The following is a 21,066-nucleotide window of genomic DNA, read 5'->3' as shown; positions in this document are numbered from 1 at the left end:
CTTTTTCCTTCTTTTATTAATTCCTGTAATTTATGGTAAGTGGCATGAATTAATGGTCCCTGTTTTTGAGCTGTAACCTCTTTTCTTGCAACCTCTTTGCTACCTAATGTCTGTCTGTTGTTCTTGATCCTCTCTTTGTGTGGGAAAGCTTCAAAAAAGAGAGAAGACATGCAGGGCATATATGAAGGTATACTACTGGGATTTCAAAGTTGCTTTTCCCTGATCCCTACTGCTTGACCGGCAGCATGCAGCACTGTCCGTCTGTATGTCCTTGATTGTGTTGTTTTGTCCGCGGTGGCCTGCTTGTATAAGTGTCAGTATGGCTGCTGCTTCCTCATCCGACTCACTGTCTGTATATCTGTTAGCCTGTCAATCTGTCCATCCTTGGAAGTCATTGCCAATATCACTCTGCCTTTGCACCTATCCTATTCCTTTTCTCGCTCATATCACTTATACATCTTTTTTCTGTCAGATACCTTTTTCTCTCCTTTTCTCTCTCCTCCTCTCTTCCTCCCCCACTCTTTCTCTCCCTCCCTCTCTTGTCGGCTCTTTGTGCGTTGTGTGAGTAATTGCCTTCCCACGGTCGTAATTGCACCTCCCTGTCAGCCAGAAGTGTGATCAAAGTGGCAGTGTGCTCAATTTTCACTTGCTTACATTGTACAATTTCCAGTATCCCTTGTCCCCTTAGCAAAAAATTATCTTCTCTCCCATTGCAGTTCTTTTTTATCTGTGGGATTAATTTCTAAACCCATTTATGTGTTTGTGTTGCAATCTGATTTTTCAGCATCTCCCTCAGTCATTTTTGCTTTCCTCTTCTGTGGCATGGTTTATTTCTACGAGCTGCTTCTGCTGAAAGACACGGCCATGGCGTAAACACACAAGAAGCGACGCCTCGCATGGCATAAAACAAATGTTCACATTTTGTATTTCTTGTCGGCTCGCGGGTGTTCACCATAAGTTGGGGCTGTTTTTACTGAGGTCTTATTTTCCTGTGAGAAATGGGGGATACAGTTTCCTCAGTTGATGTAGAACTGTCTTCTCTTTTGCATCACCATTCATCATCTGCTGTTGCTCTTGAAGTCAGCGCCACCCAAGGGTTCGCCGGCTTGCTCGCTGAGCTCTCACCGCAGCTCTCACCACACCATACATTTCTCCAGCTAGCGAGCCATGGGGGCTCTCCTGGTAACACCCCTGTGATTTGTAGAGTGGCGTGACCTCCACCCAGGCGAGAATTAAAGAGGATTCAATCAGAACACAGGTTCTTTCTCTGCTACACAAATTAGAGACAGGGGACTCTCTTTTTTTTTCCTTTTGGATTCCATGGGCCCTGCGAGGATGGCTCACCAGGGGGGAAGACCATTTAGTGTCTGTCTGGGTGTAATGGCTCCGGCCCTGTAATCACCACTACTCTGGCTCAGGCTCTCTCCCCCACACACACTTACTCCCATCATAGTCACAGCTCGCAAGCTTCCTCTTGCTCGCAAGGTCAGGGCCACAGAGATTGATTTCCGTGCTCCGACCTGAGACATAAAGACACACTGAAAGGCTTGTGTCTGGATACAGCCATTGCCACTGTAGTTAATGTGAGCTCAGTGGTTAAATGCTGTGGTTAATCATAGATTGGTGCAGACTTTGGTTGATCCCCATTCTTGTTATTCCAGGCAAATGGATAATCCTGCCTATGGTCAATTAGTGTTTTGGATAATCACAGCTGTGGCTAATTGGTACAGTGAGCAAGGGCTTGTTGTGGTTAATTACCGTTATTGTGGAGGGCCTTGCTGTGGTTAATGGCACCTATGGTTAAATTGTCACTCTGATTTATCACGCCATGGGCTGCTCTAGATTAGTTATCATTTTATAACTGTCTGTCTTTATCCGTAGTATTGGAAGATGTGAGCGTGCTGAGCCAGGCAGAAGTCATGAACTCAGCCTTGCAGGGTCAAAGGAAACTCTTGTTTTATCAACATATGATACTTTTCTTGTGTGGGTTTTGTACTGGAATGTTTTGCTTACTTACTGCTTATCAGAAACCAGGAAATGAAAGGATCGCCATTGAAAACAAGCAGAATTATCCCCATCTTGACTCAGACTGCCACTCAGACATGGATTCCATGAAACTGCCTTTTTCTTCAGGAGAAAAGTATGTTTCAAGGCCATTACAGGCAGATCCTGTTATGGAAATGGAAAGACTATTGTGAGTGATGATAATTGTTCTTTGGAAAATAGTTGCTGAAGAACAGGAACTCAGAATACAGCATTGTAGGAGACGGCTCCATTCAGCAAAAAAAGAAAAAAGAAACATTTGGTTTGTGTTTCTGTTTTCCCTCAAGCATTGTTGCTTTATTATTCAAAAAAGAAATGAGTCCAAACTGCGAAGACCAAAGAAAGCTTCCTCAGATATGGCCTATGTTCAGCAAACAGAATATTAAATAATACATATTGCATTTTTTATTATTATTATTTTAGTTAGTCTTTTTAGTTTGACTGTCTTGCAACCTCATGTACTCAATTTGAGTGACCTTGATATTTCTGTTTTAGTTGTTGTTGCTGTTACCGTTGGCCATGCATGCCCTTTATATTATTTGCTGCCCATTGCTCCTCTGTGTGATTAAACTGAAGTTATGATGGGAGAAAACAATAAGCTGACATTTCACTTGTCTCCATGGATACAGGCAATTGTGGACACCGTTGACAACCTCCTGAGGCCGGAAGCCCTGAAATCCTGGGAAGACATGAATTCCACAGAACAAACGCATGCCGCCACCATGTTACTGGATACCCTGGAGGAAGGGGCGTTTGTCCTTGCAGACAACTTGATCGAGCCAGCTATAGTTAAAGTGCCTGCGGAGAATATCAGTAAGTTTCTCCTCCAATCAACAGTAAAACAGAGACACAAGATGGACACGTGTGCCGGTCGCAATCTGCGCTATCAGTGGTTGTTTTCCTTTTCCACTATCTCCTGCGTCTCGGTGAAATTGCTTCAAACTGAGTAGTAATATTGGCTGTTTTTACTACGGTTGGTTACGTTAGAGGAAGTAACCATTCAATTTAAGCCCTCTGTGAAAGCCCTCAAGGTGATGTTTGTTGGGCTTATTCATTCTACACACAGATAAAGATCCTGGACAGCTATTCCTCAAGACAAAGGTAAAGTGGTTTTAAAAAGGGACGAATTTTGTTGAGGTCACTGTAGGAGATTCAGGGTCGGCTCAACACAACCAAGCTAATACGTTCCTCACAGACGGTTTATTAGCAACGTGATCTCATTCATTTAGGTCAGCTTTGTGCAGTGAACTGTCATATTTCTACACATGGCTCTTTGTTGCTATGGTTATGGTCTCCCGCTCACCCTTTTTGTCTTATACTTCATTGATTTCTAATCTATTTCTTGCATAGTAAATTAGCCTGATTCAATGTATGCCGCAAGATGAACTGTCCAGACCTCTGGGGGGAAAACAAAGAAACCAATTGAATAGTATTGTTCCATTCACGCAGCACTGTATCTGTTCTCTCCGAGCCTTTCCCATTAAATGATAGTTAGCTAAGCTGATAAGGCCCGGCTGCACTGTCTCTACCAAAGCACTGATTAATACGTCATGTAATATGCTGTATATAGGCTAGTTAATCACTGCATGCAGGCAGTTTTTATGAGGTTGTCAAGCTCTCACTTTTCTGCACTATAGAGATTATATGCCAGCGGTGACACAGAAATAAAGCCGGCCCTGGTTGCCTTTTAGTTGCTATATGAAGAACTAGGCAACTTAAATCTCAGAGATGAAATCTGCCCTGAGCTCGCTTGATGACTTGGGAAAAAAAAGAGTGAAAATGATCCTTGCTCCTAATTAACATAGTTTGCCGAAGCCCAAATGGCACCTCCAGGCGAGCATCAAGGGCAGGAGGAGGGGAAAGGGAGGGGAGAGCGGAGAGGGAAGGGGGGTTTAAAACCAGACAGAAGGGGAGAGCAGTCGGAGAACAATTCCTCATCTCCGTCTGTCAGAAGCCATCTATCTGAGGAAGTGAGGCCGTTTCTGACGGGGGGGAGTGTGCTGATACGTGTGTCCTCCTGACCCCTCAGTAATTTCACACATCAAAGGGAGCACCACCCGGCAGCTGGCATACCGGAGAGAGGGGCTGCAGGAATTTGGAGGCTTTTCAGAGATTTGCTCGTCGAGCCCAGAGTTATCTGAACCCACAGGGGAAAGAAAAAGTAAAAGCCCAATGATATTTTGATCCTATGAATATTTGACATTCATGCTGCAGCAGGTTGTGTGCCTGCATTCACTCTTCCTCTATCGCCGCCCTGCTTCGTGTTTTTCTTTTTCTCTTCCTGTGGAGACGCTCACAATGCAGGCAACCGAGAGCTGAGTGGCCTTTTTTATAAGTAAACGAGACTCTGTGGGGTATTGGCATTAGGTTTGGTTTCCGTCACTGGAACACTGGACCTCAAGTCTTTATTCTGGATCTCAGGTCACTCTGCTCAGCCTTAATGTTGGAGCTCTATTAAACACCCTGTATTGCTTTTGAAGTGTGACCTATGAGTAATGCGTCTCTCTCTCTCTCTCTCTCTCTCTCTCTCTCTCTCTCTCTCGCTCTCTCTCTCTCTCTCTCTCTTTTTTTTCCCTCTCCTCCCACCTCTGTCAGTGCTCGATGTGTATGTGTTGAGCACTGATGGTCAGGTGCAAGACTTCAGGTTTCCCCAGACAAGCAAGGGTGGAGCATCCATTCAGCTTTCCTCCAACACAGTCAAAGTCAACAGTAAGAATGGTGAGAACAAAACAACTGCACCAAAACATTTAACTATGAGCACTATGAGTCATTTGTTCTGGGTTTTCTTTGATTTTGTGAGTCATTGGGGTTATTGACAGTATGTAAAATCATTTGCTGAAACTTTGAGGGATGTTGCATCTTTGCACTGTGTCCCATTGTTTAAAAAAATACACTGATTGGCCTAATGGGGGCGCTGTATTTAAAGGTCAAAATCTTGAACTCAAATGTAATATCCCAGACACCACTGGTCTAATTTTGCCGAAACTTGGATTGATGAAGCATCTTATCACTGCGTTCTGGCATTTGAAAATATACAATGATTGGCATAATGGAGGCGCTATAATTAAAGGTCAAAATTTCAAACTTTGAAAGGTCATCACTTCTACACCACCGGACCAATATTGATGAAACTTCCATGATGATGATTGCCCATCATTCGTGGGGAACATATTTGAAATAAATAATACATAACGATAATACATTCATACAGTACCTACATATATTAGTACTATAATATATGTAGGTACTGTACCTGCATATATTATACAGTGCATATATGTACTGTATAATATATGGATAATTGGTACATACTAATTTGTATATAATCTTCCTTCATATGTCTGATTATTTTGTTTTTGCTGCTTGCAGGAGTGGCCAAGCTGGTGTTTGTGCTCTACAAGCACCTGGGCCAGTTCCTCAGCACAGAGAATGCTACACTGAGAGGTGTGGGAGACCCAAGCAGACGCAACCTCTCCCTGACCGTCAACTCCCACATCCTGTCTGCCTCCATCACCAAGGAGTCCAGTCGCGTGTTTGTGGCCGACCCTGTGATCTTCACCCTGGAGCACCTGGATGTAAGCCTCAGATCAACACTGTAGAGCCGGACTGTTAAAGAATTGAAAAGGCAGCTCTGTCTTGTGTCTTGTGAAGGGGAATGCCAGTGCTTTGATATAAAATATTTGCCATTGTTGTAGGAACATAACAAGCTGCTAGAGTGCTTCTAGTGTCATGGAAAGCAATTAGTACTAATCAAAGATTTGGATAGTGCAATGAGATAAGCAAGTCAAGTTCACCTCTGTGTAGTGCTTGGAAATTGCCACAGTAACCCCTCTTACCATCTTATGTACTGCTAAAGGTTAAGAACGTAATAATATAAAATACAAGAACAAGGAGTGTTGTGCAGTTTGTGTGCAATCATGCATATTGCTTTAATTTATGTTTAACCACTGGCCTCTGTGTTTGTGTTTTGTAGAAGGAGCACTACTACAACCCCAACTGTTCCTTCTGGAATTACTCAGAGAGGAGCATGATGGGATACTGGTCCACTCAAGGCTGTAAACTGCTGGAAACCAACAAGAGCCACACCACTTGCTCCTGCAGTCACTTGACCAACTTTGCCATCCTCATGGCTCATCGGGGAAATGTGGTAAGTGGCCCTTACTGCGGTTGGACTGCCTTTTTCTGTCTCAGGTACTTGTTCTTCCCTCTCACTGATGCATTTATGTAAACACGGCAAGAACAAGAATGGCATTCTGCAGAAGATGATTAGATTATTTTTGGAGGAGAAGGTCGGGGTGGGGCAGGAGAGGATTAGTTGAGAAGAGCGGTGAGGTATTGTATGAGGTAGAGAAATGGAGGCGGGCTGTCACTTTGAGAGAGATTGTGGGCAAAGATAGTAAGTGCTATACCATTATAAGAAATAAATTATATTTTACCTATGGTCCGTGACTAATAGTTTTCCATGTAGACATATGTCCCTGGGAATCATGGGAAATAGTATATCCTCAGCTCTAATTTGCATTTCCACTCCACTTGAAGTGGTGTAGGATCCATTTGCTAGCGAAATGCAATTACAATCCAATTACATGATAAATATCATGTGCAGCAAGCATCTACCCAGTAATAAATGTGGGGGATAAGTTTGTGGTTCATTTAATAATATGTCCCAACTCATGAACTCTGTCCCTGTCATCTGTCTTAACCTCAACCTTAACCACAGCTGGAAACCAGAGCCCTGAGGCTAGGTTTAGCCTCACACCAACCCCCTACACATCACCTCAACTACAACTCCTGCCCTCAATAAAATTACAAATATCACAGAGGAGATTGCCTCACTTCCAGGCCGCCATATCCTTGAGTGAGATTTTGTACGGTCAAGTCTGCTATTTTCACATGTGCCTCGCGCCCATATGGAAACGTGCTCAGTTTCATATCTTTTGACACACACGTTGTGATCTGCCCTCGGTGGAGAGAAGCCACATGTGGTTGTCACATCACATGGCCACAGCTCTTTGTGACCGTTTGCTAATGGCTTTACATGTTGCAACACGGGCCACATAATGTGATTTAAACATGTTCGCGCATGAGTGCTAGATGTTGTCAGCTATGATCAGGTTAAAGACAGAACAGCCAATGTGTAGCCAGGAAAATCTCATTTTCATAATAACATTACAGATTATGGTTTTCAGCAGGTCAGCATTCATGTAGACACTTAAAACAACTAAAGCAACAACCATTATGAACTTAAATGCCAGCAGCCATTATGAATGGCATTTCTCCTTAACAAGTCTGGAGTTGACTTTGCCATCTCTTTCTCTCCTCCAGGCGGATGGGAGCGTCCATGAGCTTCTTCTCACGGTCATCACCAGGATGGGCATTGCCGTGTCTCTGGTCTGTCTGGCCATCAGCCTCTTCACCTTCTGCTTCTTTAGAGGCCTGCAAAGTGACCGCAACACCATCCACAAAAACCTCTGCCTCAACCTCTTCATTGGCGAGCTGGTCTTCCTCGTGGGCATCAACATGACTGAACCCAAGGTACAATCTATATTATGCTGTACAGAGTAGGGATGGGACGATACGCTTATCTCACGATACGATTTGATACGCGATATGGGGTTCACAATTCGATACAACCATAATACAATGTAATAAATAAAAGTTAAATGACAACAAAGTCTGACTGTTTAGATTTGTTGATTTCTGAGACAAATCTTCCTAGTAATGTCACTGGCTTACTAGAATTGTAGAATGTAAACAACAATTTAAGAATGTTATTACAAAGTATAAATAATGTAATTTCGATGGAGAGCTTGTGAAATTGCAACAGAATAAAATGTAGCTAATATCGCGATTCATTTTTCTGCCTCACATTTTTGTACTGTGATATATTGAATTTTGATATAATCGTTCCATCCCTAGTACAGGGTCGAGCTTTCATATTTTCCCTTTAATACTGCTGATGAACGGTCTGATCTGGCGTGAGAAAAAAATAAAAATAAAAAATCCTCACCTTTTGTGTACAACCTGTGTCCTCCTGTCAGATTGTGTGCTCCATCATCGCCGGGGTTCTCCACTTCTGCTTCCTGGCTGCATTTGCCTGGATGTGTCTGGAGGGCGTGCAGCTCTACCTCATGCTGGTGGAGGTGTTCGAGAGCGAGTTCTCCCGCAGGAAGTACTACTACGTCTCGGGGTACCTCTTCCCGGCCGTGGTGGTGGGCATCTCAGCGGCCATCGACTACCGCAGCTACGGGACACAGCGGGCGTAAGTGTGGCTTTAGAAAGGCCCCCTTCCCTTTGCAGTTTTAAGTCCTCCCTTCTCCCTATCAAGGCACCCTCACACTGATATGCATGTATGTGCTAATGATAGTAATATCACAGAGAGAAGTCTACCTCTACCCCCTGGCAAATTTACACCCTGTCACTGCTAAAAGAAGAGGCTGTGAGCAAAATCCGCAACAATAATGAATTCTCTGGCTAGCTGCTCTGGCCTAGTGGGTTTTTATTCTTTGCATGTGGATAATTGCCCCCCTTGTCGGCTAAAACTTTACGCACTTCTCCACTGGTCTTCATCCAAGCAGCGAGCTGTATGATTTGTAAGACTGGAATCCTCTAATTTATGGGATTTAAGTAAACTGCCTTTTTCAAACTGTACTTTATAGCCGTAAGTGTTCACCACATTTCTGTTCCGTGGTGATAAACACAGGCTGAGGTACAATTCATTCTCGGAACTGTCTTCAATACATTGTTTACTGTTGAGAGTCTTAGGTATACAGAGTCAGACATCGCTCATTTGTAGACATTTGTAGGCATTTGCAGACTGTGAAGTCATGAGTCCAATAACCACTGCTTTTAGACTCCGGCTTCTCGTGGCACCGGGCCAGAACTTGCTCAAGGTCGGGTTTTCTTCCCTGTGGTCAGGAGGAGTCTCTATTCTGTTGCTGTAGCCTATCATCCATCTAGCTCTGCTGGGCTCTGATCGATGAGATACAACTTTGTTTTGGCAATGAGACGACTTAATGAACTGAATATCACATTTTCTGCCCCGTAGTTGCTGGCTGAGGGTTGATAACCATTTCATCTGGAGCTTCATCGGACCTGTAACCTTCATAATTATGGTAAGCTGTAATTGTGTGTGTGTGTGTATGCGATGACTTTTTTCACAGGGAAGCTTTGAAAACAGTTTATAGATTTTTTTTTTTCTTCTTCTCCCTGGGCTGGAGGCCTCTTAGCTCTGCTTTCTCCGATCAATTTGCATGAAAGGAAAGTGGTACCATTAAAGCTGACACGAGGACATCAGTGTCCATTCAGCCATGAAATCCTCTGAAATCAGAATTGGTGAGCGGCAACAACTTAAAGCTGTTTGGTCCATATAGTGCATCTAGAGTGTACTCCCCTCCTGCAATCAGGAGGAGAAATTGTCTCAGGCATGAAGGTCATTTGCTCAGTGAGAAAACAAGGAGGGGAGGGGTGGCGGGGGACCGACGAACATGGAAGTAATGAGTGGGTGGGCCAGACAGCCATTACCACAGCTCATAGCCCTGCTGAGGATCATGACACGTCCCCAGCCAATCCCAGCACACGGACATCTCCATCTTCACCTTTTAATATTTCATGTGGTGCACTTGGTGTTCACACTCACACTTGCAAAACACGCGCACACACACGTGCACGCCCGCGCGAATACACACAGCCACGAACAAACACATACCGCATATCTTTATAGGCACATATGGTAACATACATGTAAATCTGTCCGTACTCTGTACATACACACGAACCCTCGGGAAGCGCCGCGTCGGCACTGATGGATTTTGCGTTGTGTTTGGCGGAGAAGTGCGAGACCTGGTTTCAGTAGAGGAGGACCCCTTGGAGACCGGACGCAAGGGGGGGGGGGGGGAGCCCATGTGCAGTTTTCCTCAGTTTTCTGCAGAGTGCCTGACTGCCCGCCTGTTTGCCTGGCTGGCTGTCTGTCTCATCAGATCTGTGTCATCACTTGCGGCTGTGTTAAATGCATCTCCAGCCACTCGACTCATGCGGGCGTAAATCGGCCCCGGTGGCTAGGAGACAAAACTCTAAGCTGTGATCTAAAAGCCCCCTTTTACGTCTTCTTAGCCACTCCTTTTTCCTCCGTCTTTCCCTGCTGTTGTTCGTTTCTGTCCCCTCCCGTTTTCCGCTCGCTCTCTTTGTTTCCACTTGAAGATGCTCTCCGTTGGGTGAATCTTGTAATGTTTCAGAGTGTGTCCATATGGGATAATAGCGAGGATCTTTCATGCTGTTGATTGAGTCAGAAAAGTATTTGATAATCTGGGAACACTATATCTAGATCAGTATGCTTTGCGTTCTTGCCAACCATTTTTTTTTTGTTATTTATTTTCCTTCATGTAGATTGGTCACGGTTTCAGAATAAGCATGCTTGGGGCAGATGAAGGGTAGAGGCTTTTAATAACATAAAAATCAGGATATCGTTTTTTTTTTTCATTGAATATTTACTGAAGTGCTTTTCAAAGGTTTAATATGGTAGTGAGCCAAATTGAAGTATATCCCCTCCCTTTCCCTTGGTGGCGATGGGCCCTCCAGCGCTTGGAGAGAAACATCCTGAAAGAATGGAAACCTTTCTGGATGTATGGCTTGAATCGGTTTAATGTTTTTCCTGGCCTCAGAAAATTGTTTCTAAAATATTGTACTCTGTTCTGTCCTTTCCTCTCCGTGTTGTTCTGCAGCTCCGTCCGACGTAGATGAGATCTGTTTTTGCTGCATTAGATACACATTCTCATACTCTTGCCCTCTCTGATGAGGATTTAGACTCTGTGTTTGGCCAAGGCTCGGGATTGTGTATAATGTCAGCTAGACGAGAGGAAGGAGAGACTTTCAGTGCCGTTTATCTTGAAGGCCAAAGCTGTGTGAAGTAGACCAAAGCATTAACCTCCCATTGTTTTTTTTCTCTTGGAAGCCAGTGTACTTTGTGATCTGCACTGAGGCATTAAATTTTCATATCCCTCTCGGTAAAGGTATGCCGGTGTTGACGCTCGCTATTGAGCCAAAACCCACTATAGATTAAGCAATATTCCAAAGCCACAGTAAGTCAATGTGAAACATTACTATCGGTGTTAGCATCAGGAATTGGATGCCTTTCTAAGTGCAGTCTGTTAACCCTGATACGCCTCTGTTTTGACAGCTCAATGTCATCTTCCTGGTGGTGACGATGTACAAGATGGTGAAGCATTCCACCTCCATGAAACCCGACTCATCCAGGCTGGGGGGTATCAGGTGAGGGGTGTCGCTCTAGGAGATTAGGTGGCCGGACTGTGGTTGCTCGGTCTGAGATTTGGGGGGGGGGGGGGGGGGTCACTTAAATGTGAAAAGAAAAATAATATGCCCCATTACTGCTTTTGCCTCCTTTCTGCAATTTCAAAGGTGCATTTGACCTACACATTTATTTTATTTTATTTTCTTAAACTAGACCAGACCAATATCTTTCCTTTCAGATTTTATTTCTGTCCTTAGGTGGTGCTTTTTTAGTTCATTTTATGAGTGCAGTATTTGCACTACGCAGGGTTATATTGCCTCTTTTATTTCTTCATAACGTCATCTCTGACCTCTTGTATCTCTTGCTCCTGTGCTGGCATGGTTTACAGGCTTCCCTGGAAGACAGACTCAACCACAAACATAGATTTAAAGATGGAGAAAATGGAAAAGGGCCCCATCTCCCTGCTTTCAGCAAGCCGGGCCGCTCGATAAAAGACTAAATCCTTGGCCATTTCTATGCCTGAATTCATGTTCAAAAATATGTTTGAGGGGCAGGCCAACACATGTTATTTGGGTGTTCATTTTTGAGGCAGTCACTGTAATTTGTTTCATCCTTTAGTTGTAACTAAAAAAGGCATTTAGTTGGCCTCTGATGTTTATTATCTGAGTGTTATTAAGTATACAGAAAGCCTGCATGGCTTTCTGAAACACATAATCCAAAGTAGGCAAAACTCATTAAGTATCATTAATTGGGGTCTACCTCAAATTAACCATTTATTTAGTTGCAGTGTCAGATGTGGTAACCTTTCTAAAAGACTTGAAATAATCTGTTGCATTTTAAGGAAATCACCAAGCAGAGTCTCCTTATATAAATGCCACCAAAGAATGGACATACACTATAACACAAAAGCAAGACTAATCAGCTTCAGCTCTCCCCCGAGACTGTTGCTCGTTTTTCCTCTGTTCTGTCCATCCTCTCTCAATGACATGCAATAATGTTTTCTCATTTCGCTTTGGTCTCTTCTCTTTTCCTCCAGACTCGCTATATCTCCCTTGGGGTGGCTCACTTCTCTCTTGTGTATCAATAGCGACCGGCCGTCGTCATTGGAACTCACTGTTAAGTTATCTGATTTCCTCTAGGCTTTCCTGGAAACCGCCTTGGAAAACCTGCTGTGTTGGCAGTCTCTTTAGCCAACCCCAAGGAAGACCAAGGAAATATTTTTTGACTCAGTGTCAAATACCGTATGCACATTCATTCCAAAACTTTGCATCAGCATTTATACAGTATGTGCTGTTAATGCAACATGTCCAAAAGCAAAATAGCAAATGAGGATATTGCCTCTTTTTCAAGCAAGCTACTGTCTAGGCGCAGAGAAACGCCAAACCAAGCAAAGCTGAAAATCCGGTTAGTTTCCCTATTTCTCCGGCTGATATCAGTGTTCCCTCTCTGTTGCAGGTCTTGGGTGCTGGGAGCATTTGCCCTACTTTGTCTCCTGGGGCTGACATGGTCCTTCGGCTTGTTCTTCCTCAATGAGTCCTCCATTGTTATGGCTTACCTCTTCACCATCTTCAACACTCTGCAAGGGATGTTCATCTTCATCTTCCACTGCCTCCTGCAGAAAAAGGTTGGCTTTTCGACCTTAATGATTGAAAGTTATTATGTGCAACGTGAAGGATGCTGTTGCTTTCAAAAAATCTATTTTTCTTATTGCAGGTGTGGATTTTTTAAACATATCCATTACAAATAATTTTAAATATGACATGAAGCATTTCAGTGACATTTTAGATAACCCAGAGAGTCAAAGTGTTGTCCAAAATGTTGCCTCTGTGCAATATTTATCATGGTAGAACTAACATTATCCCTGTGCTCACAGATACGGCATTTGAACCGCTCTCGGCTGGGTGGCATTTGATAAAGATTTTGGATTTGCATCTCTCTTGGGAGGAGCCTGTCACTGTGTGTGTGTGTGTGTGTGTGTGTGTGCGCTCACTCTGTCCTGATCCTGTGCCCCTCCACAGGTCCGTAAAGAGTACAGCAAATGTTTCCGTCAGTCCCAGTGCTGCGGCGGCCTGCCGTCTGAAGGCTCCCACAGCGCAGCCAAGACCGCCACGTCCCGATCCACCGCCCGCTACTCCTCTGCTACACAGGTACATGCACAGCGCTAGGAAACCTTAAATGCTTTTTTTTTTTTATAACTTTACTCTTAAGAAGAAAATTAAGACAAAAATAACTATCAAAATAGTAAGTATTTTCTTATCTTATTTATTTATAACTTATTTTGCTTCTGAAGAACATACGAATGAATTGGATTCTTGAGAGCAAATTAATGTTAAGATAACCTTTTACTTAAAATTGTTGCATTGAAAAAGTAAGCATGTAAATTCATTCAAAGGTACATTTTAGACAGTTAAATAGGTCTTTCAAAATATTAATAGTTTAACTTACTGTATCTTACATCACAAGCTTAACAATAAAATGTTAAGCTTAGCTAGCTAGCTGTCAGATTGCAGAGGTTAGTTATTAAAGGTTTGCATTAGTTGATACCGTTTATGCCATTAACATTTTCAAAGGTTGTGCGAGTGGATTTAAATTTTCAAACCAACAAAGATTATATTGCTATAGTTTGCAGGCAGACTGCATTAAACATGGTTATTTAAATTACTGAAAATAATCTTTTGGTCCTTTTATGCTTGTTTACATTGCAGTTGCTAGGTAGGCCCTAATTGAGAAGTTCCTAAGAAAGAATTTGCGGGAGATAAGACTAATCTTAAGAAAATATTGGGGACTTAAGAACTTAAGGACTTCCTAAAATTTCTTCTCAGGTAACTTCTTAAGCTCTATCTTAAGAGCACTGTGAATCGGCCCCAGCTTCTGTTCCTCCTACTGTGAGGAAGCAGAACCACTCAGAGCCGAGTTCTCAGATTTCACGCTCTAACATCCTCTAACAGTGTTCTCATTTCTGCTCTCGGTTGCATCAATACCTCGTTCAGGCTTTGTTTTACTGTAGCACTAACATGTACCTAAATCTATTGGTCATCAAGCAGGTGGTTAGTTGAATTATGTTTGCTAGTGTTGGTTAGAATCAAAAGCCCACACAGCCAGTCAAGCCTTAGGGCGAAAAGACTGAATAGCAGTGGCACCATGTTGAGTCCTCATCAGTGGTGCCTTTGCTCTCTGCAGAGCCGCATCAGGAGGATGTGGAACGACACTGTGAGGAAGCAGTCGGAGTCCTCCTTCATCTCAGGAGACATAAACAGCACCTCCACACTCAACCAGGGTAAGCAACTGTCTCTTCCCCTAGACGAGATGCATACGCTATTCTCTTTGTGATGGAGCTTGGAATTCACAATGAACACTTCAATGGATGCAGCCCACATGGCACTGCGGCAGTTTGGAAGGAAGACGCTCTTCAAGATGAAACTTGATTTAATGTTGCTTTTCACTTAGTGCTAAGCAATCAAAGACAATGTTAAATGTTCCCTGCACAACAAAGGTCACAGCATTTTCCAGCAGTTTTTACTTGTTGGGATCATTAAGAGGGAGGGAGAGAAAACATGTGATATCTAGTCTGGCACAGAGTGTTGCTGATGTGGAGCTGGGTTCAACTTTAACAACCCTGACTAGAGATGCTGGCTGTGCAGCAGCCTCCTGACTCATCTTCAGCCTGGAGTGATTGTCAGGCTGAAGGTAGGGGGGAGATGAGTGAAGTCAGGCTGAGGTCAGTGGAGGTTTTAGAATAGATCCAGGCATCCTGAACTTCAGGCTCCAGACGCTGCCAGTGCAGATTTGGCTGTGTTTATGAATTAGCTCTGATAAAAAAGAAACGATATGCCAGCGCACAGTATCCTAGAGATCCGTCCAAATGAGTGAGGATAGCTATTACATTCTTGAGGATTTACATAACCATGCTGTGGATGATAGGGATACTGTATTATTCATGGCAGGCCACTTAGACATGTTTTGTCTAGTGTCTCGACTGGATGGGTTTGTTTAGATGAATTTTGTTTCACGTAAACACTGTAGCTGATTGTGGCGCAATGCTTTGGTCAACACTTGTCGCGTTAATATTGTTTGTCAGTTACATCAGCTGACTGTTTGGATAATGCCTTGCTTTAACCAGTGTTAGTATATATTTTTTTTTGTCCGTAATAAAAGGCAGACGGATCGTAGGTTGTAGATCTTTTGTGGTGTCAAATTTTGGACGGCAAATGTAGGTCTTTGTTTATGTCGACAGCTTCCCAGCTAACCACCAAGTGAAGTACCTCAACCTCTGTGGAGATGCCTCTTTTTTTCTCTGCTCTTTTTGCCCATTTTCCTCTCCCTAATTCTCTCTTTCTCTCTCTCTTCCTGTTATTTCAGGGATGACTGGCAACTACCTCCTAACTAACCCTCTCCTCCGAGCCCATGACACTAACCCTTATAACAACCTGCTGGCGGAAACGGTGGTGTGCAACACCCCCTCTCCACCGGCCTTTCACTCCCCAGGTGCACATCCACCCTCGACCTTTATTCTTACATAGATCTGTGTTTGGTTTTGTCTGTGTGTGTGTGTGTGTGTGTGTATGTGTGTGTTAGAAATTTATTGAAAACAAGGGAACTCAGGGGTTGTGGCTCCGACGCAGCATGTGCGGAAAGTGTTGAGAATCATTACTGTAGATTTACCATTTTGTTCCTCTTCTTCGTTCCCACCTACTCTGTATTTCCAGTAGTTATTATCTACGCAAGCTGCTCCTTTGTAAACACAGTCGGAGATAAGGCTTGGGGAAGTCAATGCTATCTTATCTTGACAACTGAACAGTCATGTGGGAATTCCTCTGAGCTGAATACGGACCTTACACGTTCCGACAGATTATTTATATTGTTGCCCTATAACCACAATTGTGGATGTTTTTACAACAGGTCGAAATCTTTAGCATTTCTCTTGTCAAGTACAAACTGTATCCAGCTTGATTTAAATCATGTCAGTGTTTACGGTGACCTAGTTCCTCACTGGTAGAGCAAAAGAAAGCCAAGCAAAGGGAAGAAAAAAAAAAAACAGGAGCACATGACGCAATGCGGGCAGAATCATAGCCCTCAGATATTCACAGGCATTTGATGATGAAAGAGAATAGGCGAAAGCAGCTTTATGGCGAAAGTGTGCAAGGAAAGGATATGCAATAACGTATATAGCTTTAACTACTGCAGTCGGCACACTCTTGATTTGGTGCCTCTGCAGGCTCACTTACAGCACAATGAGAGCACTTCACAGTCAGAGATAATGAAGCAGGGTTGGGACCAAACATTGTCTGCATGGAAATCAAAGACATTTCTGGAACCGCGTTGCCATTTCTGTGTGCTCAGCATCAAAGCACCTCAAATGAAGAATTCACAGTGTGCACACAGATTACACTTTATTGCCCTAAAATGTTTACCTGCACAATCATTATAAGATAATTACATGTTAGCATTTGGCAGCGGAGACAGATAAAAAAGAGGTAATATTTAATTAACAGGTAATTTTGAATGTCAGCATAAACATCTCTCCCGTACCTGTAGAAACACTTCCTCTCCTCAGCCAATCTCCCCCCCAGGCATATTACTTAGCCATGTGGAAACACAGGAGAGACAGCCTGCACCACCAGGGAAATACTACACATACTTATGGCCTAGAATATATTCATTATTTAAAAGCAGATAAAGAAGCGTTGACAAACAGGAGAATCTCAAAGAGGGTTCAACATATGGAAACTAGTTTGGGGAAAACAGGCTTCAGTATAACATGCGGTTGTCAAAACCTGGTGTGAAGATCACCGACCAAGTATGAAATATGCACCGAGAGACTGTCAAGTTTAACATGAGCTTATTTCAAATTTTGTCTGCTACAGTCATCATATTTAGCTCCTGCAAAAGGATGAGCGTGGCTTCTATTATAAGTGTATTAATACTAAGTAATACTCTGCAGATGTTCATTCGATGCAGTAAAAACGGTAAAGAGAACATCTTGGATGAATCTCTGCTGGAATGGTTCCCAGAGTGCAGCTGTCGCGGTGTCCAGTTGAATTCTGTTCACATCATTTCCCCCTCTCCCCGTAGACAATACCTGTCTGCAATAAAATGACTGCCTGTGCATAAACAAATGCAAATTTGGAGTAGGGCGTATTCAGAGAAATTTCTTTCATATTTTTTCTAACCCTCTTTTTGCCCTCTTGCTCTCTCCACTCCGCTCGCTCTTTTTGGAAATGTCTTTGATGTCAGTTTTTACATTTTTTTCTCAATGGCGGTATGCAGCTGTAGAGCTGCAGTTTTTTTCAATCTCACACTTTTCATACTAATTTATCTGAAATCGAAGACTTCAGTCTCCCCTCCTGTGTGTGCGAGGCTAAGCAAAGACTCTCTACCCCCCTTTCATCCATTTTAGCCTTTCATTTACAGGCTCATACTATACATACACCTAGTCAATCAAATCCTCATATCAAATCAAGCTAGCCCTCCCCATTTTCATCCTGCTACTTGTGGTTAGTCATAGGGCTTCACAAAGGGCTTTCAAAGTAATCTACTGTGAATATTTTCTCCACATAAAATTGATAGATGTTCACTTAAAGAAACCAAATCAAGTCTTATTCAAAAGAGGGAAAGAAATAATTCCTTGAGGAAATTTACCATCATTTACTGTAGACGTTTCAAAAACTGTGCTTGCTGCTGAACCCTTTCACCTGCTGAGTCCAGGATTCAGTTGTCCTTGGTTTGTCCTTTAGCTCTCTAAATGGTTAAAAACACAATTTTGTCATTGTTCTCCATCATCCCCAAAGGCTGCGAACAAGGCATCACATTCGGTCTAAATCATAATTAATTGTAAGGACATGAACTAAGTTGGACTGACTGAATCCGGGCTGGATTTTACAAGCTTCCACTTTTGTCTTATTTCAGTAATTTTGTTGTTTCTGCTGCAATTGAAAAAAAGCATCTGTTTTACTTTTTTTTGCACATCAGCCGTTCTTAGGCCAGATAGCCTGAGCAGACACACTTGATGTGAGTGGTGGCAAAGTGAGTCATTGCACCGTGCCTGTCTGTAGTGGTGTGGGGGTGTTGCTGTGCTTGTGGGGCCCCAGTGCAGAGAGGTGGCTGGCCATCTGTGTTCCACGTTACTCTTTTGTCTTGCCTTCTTTTTAATGGGTGGAATGCTTTATTCATTCATTTTTAATTTCACACTTCCCCATTGGCTTGTTTTTATTTATTTGTTTTTTTTTACTCATTTTGTCTGTTGATGTTGTATGCTGCTTTGTTATGACCTGGGCACCAGCCACATACCACTGTGTTGCTGTATGTTTTAAGTTTTTGTCATCTTTCCTTTCTCATTTGTCCAATATTGTTCAGGATAATCTCTAGATTGGCTATAATGATATTCAACCATAATGAGGATGGGCATGGTTGAGAGCTAATTGCTTTCTACTTTGAACTTTTAAAACTTTTTTGAATATATGAGTGGCGTAAAATTTAAATTAGCCCAGAGATCAAAGAGCACAAGAGCGAAGTGTCCTGAGCAGTATCAAGCTGTATGTGGGCGGTGTGTTACACACTGTTTTGTTATTCATAATAGGCAATAAAATGATATCTCACCCCCTCCTTTTGCCTCTTGTTGCAGGACAGCACTCTCTGACCAACAGCAGGGACATCAGCGCCATGGACACCCTCCCCCTCAATGGCAATTTCAACAACAGCTACTCCCTGCGCGACGATGACTATGAGGACGTGGGAGTCCGAGCCCCGGGTGACCTGGGGGGCCTCAACCTGGACGACGCCGCCTTCGAGAAGATGATCATCTCTGAGCTCGTCCACAACAACCTAAGGCCCCGCGGGGCTCCCAAAGGCCGTGAAGCCCTGAGGGAGCGGGACAGAGCCTTACCCCCCCAGACCAGGGTGACAGTGGACCGAGGAGGGGGCGGGAGCGGCAGCGAGGACGACGCCATAGTGGCGGATCACGCCGAGGCCTCGTCCCCCCAGAGAGGAGGTGGAAGAGCGGGCCACCCCACCCTGGAGCTGCTCCTGCACCCTCACCACAAGGAGGCGCTGGAGGCCCCCCTGCTGCCCCAGAGGACTCACTCCCTGCTCTACAGCACCCAGAAGGCCCCCAGGCGCTTGGAGGGGGCGGGGGGCCACGGCGCAGAGACTGTCACCGCAGCGGAGGACGCGGGCTCCCAGTCACCCAACAATAACAGAGACTCCCTGTACACCAGCATGCCCAACCTGAGAGACTCGCCCTCGCCCTCGGCTTCACCCTACCCCCCTGAAGAAGAGGAGGACCTGTCCCCGTCCCCTCGAAGCGAGAGTGAGGACGTCTATCACAAAAGCATGCCTGAGCTGGGCGACGGGCCCCAGCCCCTGTCCTACTACCATATAAACCGAGGCACCAGCGACGGGTGTATCATCCCACCCAGCACTGAGGACTGCGCGCAGGAGGGAGAGGCGCCCAGCGACGGACAAATGCAGCTCATCACCAGCCTCTGAGCAGGTGGATTAGTGTCTTCTGTTTGCACAGGTCTGAACACATGGGTGCTTTTGGTTGATGTCAAGACAGTTGCCAAGTCCAGCTCTGCACTCCACGTACCCTTCCTGTTAGAACGGGAAGTGAAATGTTTATGGGCGGGAGAGGAGGGGAATAAATGACTTTTGCACACAGACCTCGTTAACACAACATACGTCCATCCGAGGCCAGACGCCTGTGCACTGTGAAAGCTCTGCTGTCGAACTAAAGAGGTGCAGAGAATAATGCACAGACCGCTCCGTGTCAGAGAGAAGAAGTCTGGCTCCGTCCCTCTCCAGCCTGCATTTCTGTTGTATTGAAAGAAGCATTGAAGAATAAGGGAAAAAAAACTTACTCTGAGTGAAGAACTATGAAACAGTCCTGACATGCTCCTGGGGGACTTTGCAGAACCAGGCTCTTTTTAGTCCTGAACTACAGAACTAGAACTAGTGCGGCTCCACTACACAGTCAGGACTGTAAAGTTAAGAAACCACTAATTCAGACTCAGGCCTTATATTTTCTCTATTGCACATTTAACTGTTGTCAAAGTAACAGCTAAAGAAAATATATTTTGCTGTACCACTAGTGTAAAAAGTGAACAAAAAAAAAACAAAAAAAATGAAATGGCAACCATTCAGTAAATACGCCCTTTCAATGTTAATAAGTTTCATCGGACAAGGTTAATCAAAATGGTGGAAACGTGCGTTTTCCTCTCACAGTTGACTCGTTGTAGTATGTTTGAATATGAAAAAGATGTTTTGAGAGATATGAATCCATACGAAATCATGCTCACGTCTCTGCTTGTGAAGTGCTTTTGCTTTCATGAATGATGAGTTTTGCCAGTAGTATATTTGTTAACACCAGGCCATGCACAGATTTGGAGTGAATTGGATACTTGTGTAATTTATTTTACTTGAAAGAAATTGTCAGGTTTCAAGAATTTTTTTGTGTCAATGCGATACAGCAGTTTTTGCGAACATATTTCAGCCTTTGACACTAATTAATTTATTAACTAAAAGAAAAAAAAAAAGAACATGGTTGAAAAGTGTGACTTGTTGCAGCACTGATTAGGTTCATTTTATTTCTTTTGTAAGAGCCCATCATCAGCTGATATTTAATTCAACTCTTGTTTGATATCAAATAAATGTGAGATTTTTTCTTGTTCGCAGATGTCTGACTGCTTATTCATAGTTTGCATGAAAATCTGCCGTGAAGGATATATGTAGAAAAAATTACCAAGCAGCTGCCGCTATATGAATACACTATGACAGTAATT

General features: G+C 43.6%; 1 protein-coding gene across 1 annotated transcript in view; it reads left to right on the top strand.

Annotated features, from left to right (window-relative positions):
* LOC139647703 (adhesion G protein-coupled receptor L2-like) overlaps positions 1-20,856 on the top strand; it is a 44,888-nt gene extending 24,032 nt beyond the window's left edge. Inside the window, exons 8-19 of the mRNA XM_071523656.1 lie at positions 2,673-2,856; positions 4,639-4,761; positions 5,413-5,618; positions 6,017-6,190; positions 7,369-7,578; positions 8,085-8,305; positions 9,092-9,158; positions 11,219-11,310; positions 12,746-12,914; positions 13,309-13,437; positions 14,471-14,567; positions 18,912-20,856. Of these exons, the coding sequence (XP_071379757.1) occupies positions 2,673-2,856; positions 4,639-4,761; positions 5,413-5,618; positions 6,017-6,190; positions 7,369-7,578; positions 8,085-8,305; positions 9,092-9,158; positions 11,219-11,310; positions 12,746-12,914; positions 13,309-13,437; positions 14,471-14,567; positions 18,912-19,774 (2,535 nt within the window). The 3' untranslated portion in view covers positions 19,775-20,856. The remainder of the gene's footprint in view (positions 1-2,672; positions 2,857-4,638; positions 4,762-5,412; positions 5,619-6,016; positions 6,191-7,368; positions 7,579-8,084; positions 8,306-9,091; positions 9,159-11,218; positions 11,311-12,745; positions 12,915-13,308; positions 13,438-14,470; positions 14,568-18,911) is intronic.
* The last annotated feature ends 210 nt before the right edge of the window (positions 20,857-21,066 follow it).

The sequence above is a fragment of the Centroberyx affinis genome, unplaced genomic scaffold, assembly GCF_046629955.1.
Source record: "Centroberyx affinis isolate AG114_WGS23_722 - 3 ecotype Tasmania unplaced genomic scaffold, CSIRO-AGI_Caff_v1 ptg001103l_1, whole genome shotgun sequence".
NCBI classification, from domain to species: domain Eukaryota; kingdom Metazoa; phylum Chordata; class Actinopteri; order Beryciformes; family Berycidae; genus Centroberyx; species Centroberyx affinis.
This window is presented reverse-complemented; position numbering and strand designations above follow the sequence as displayed.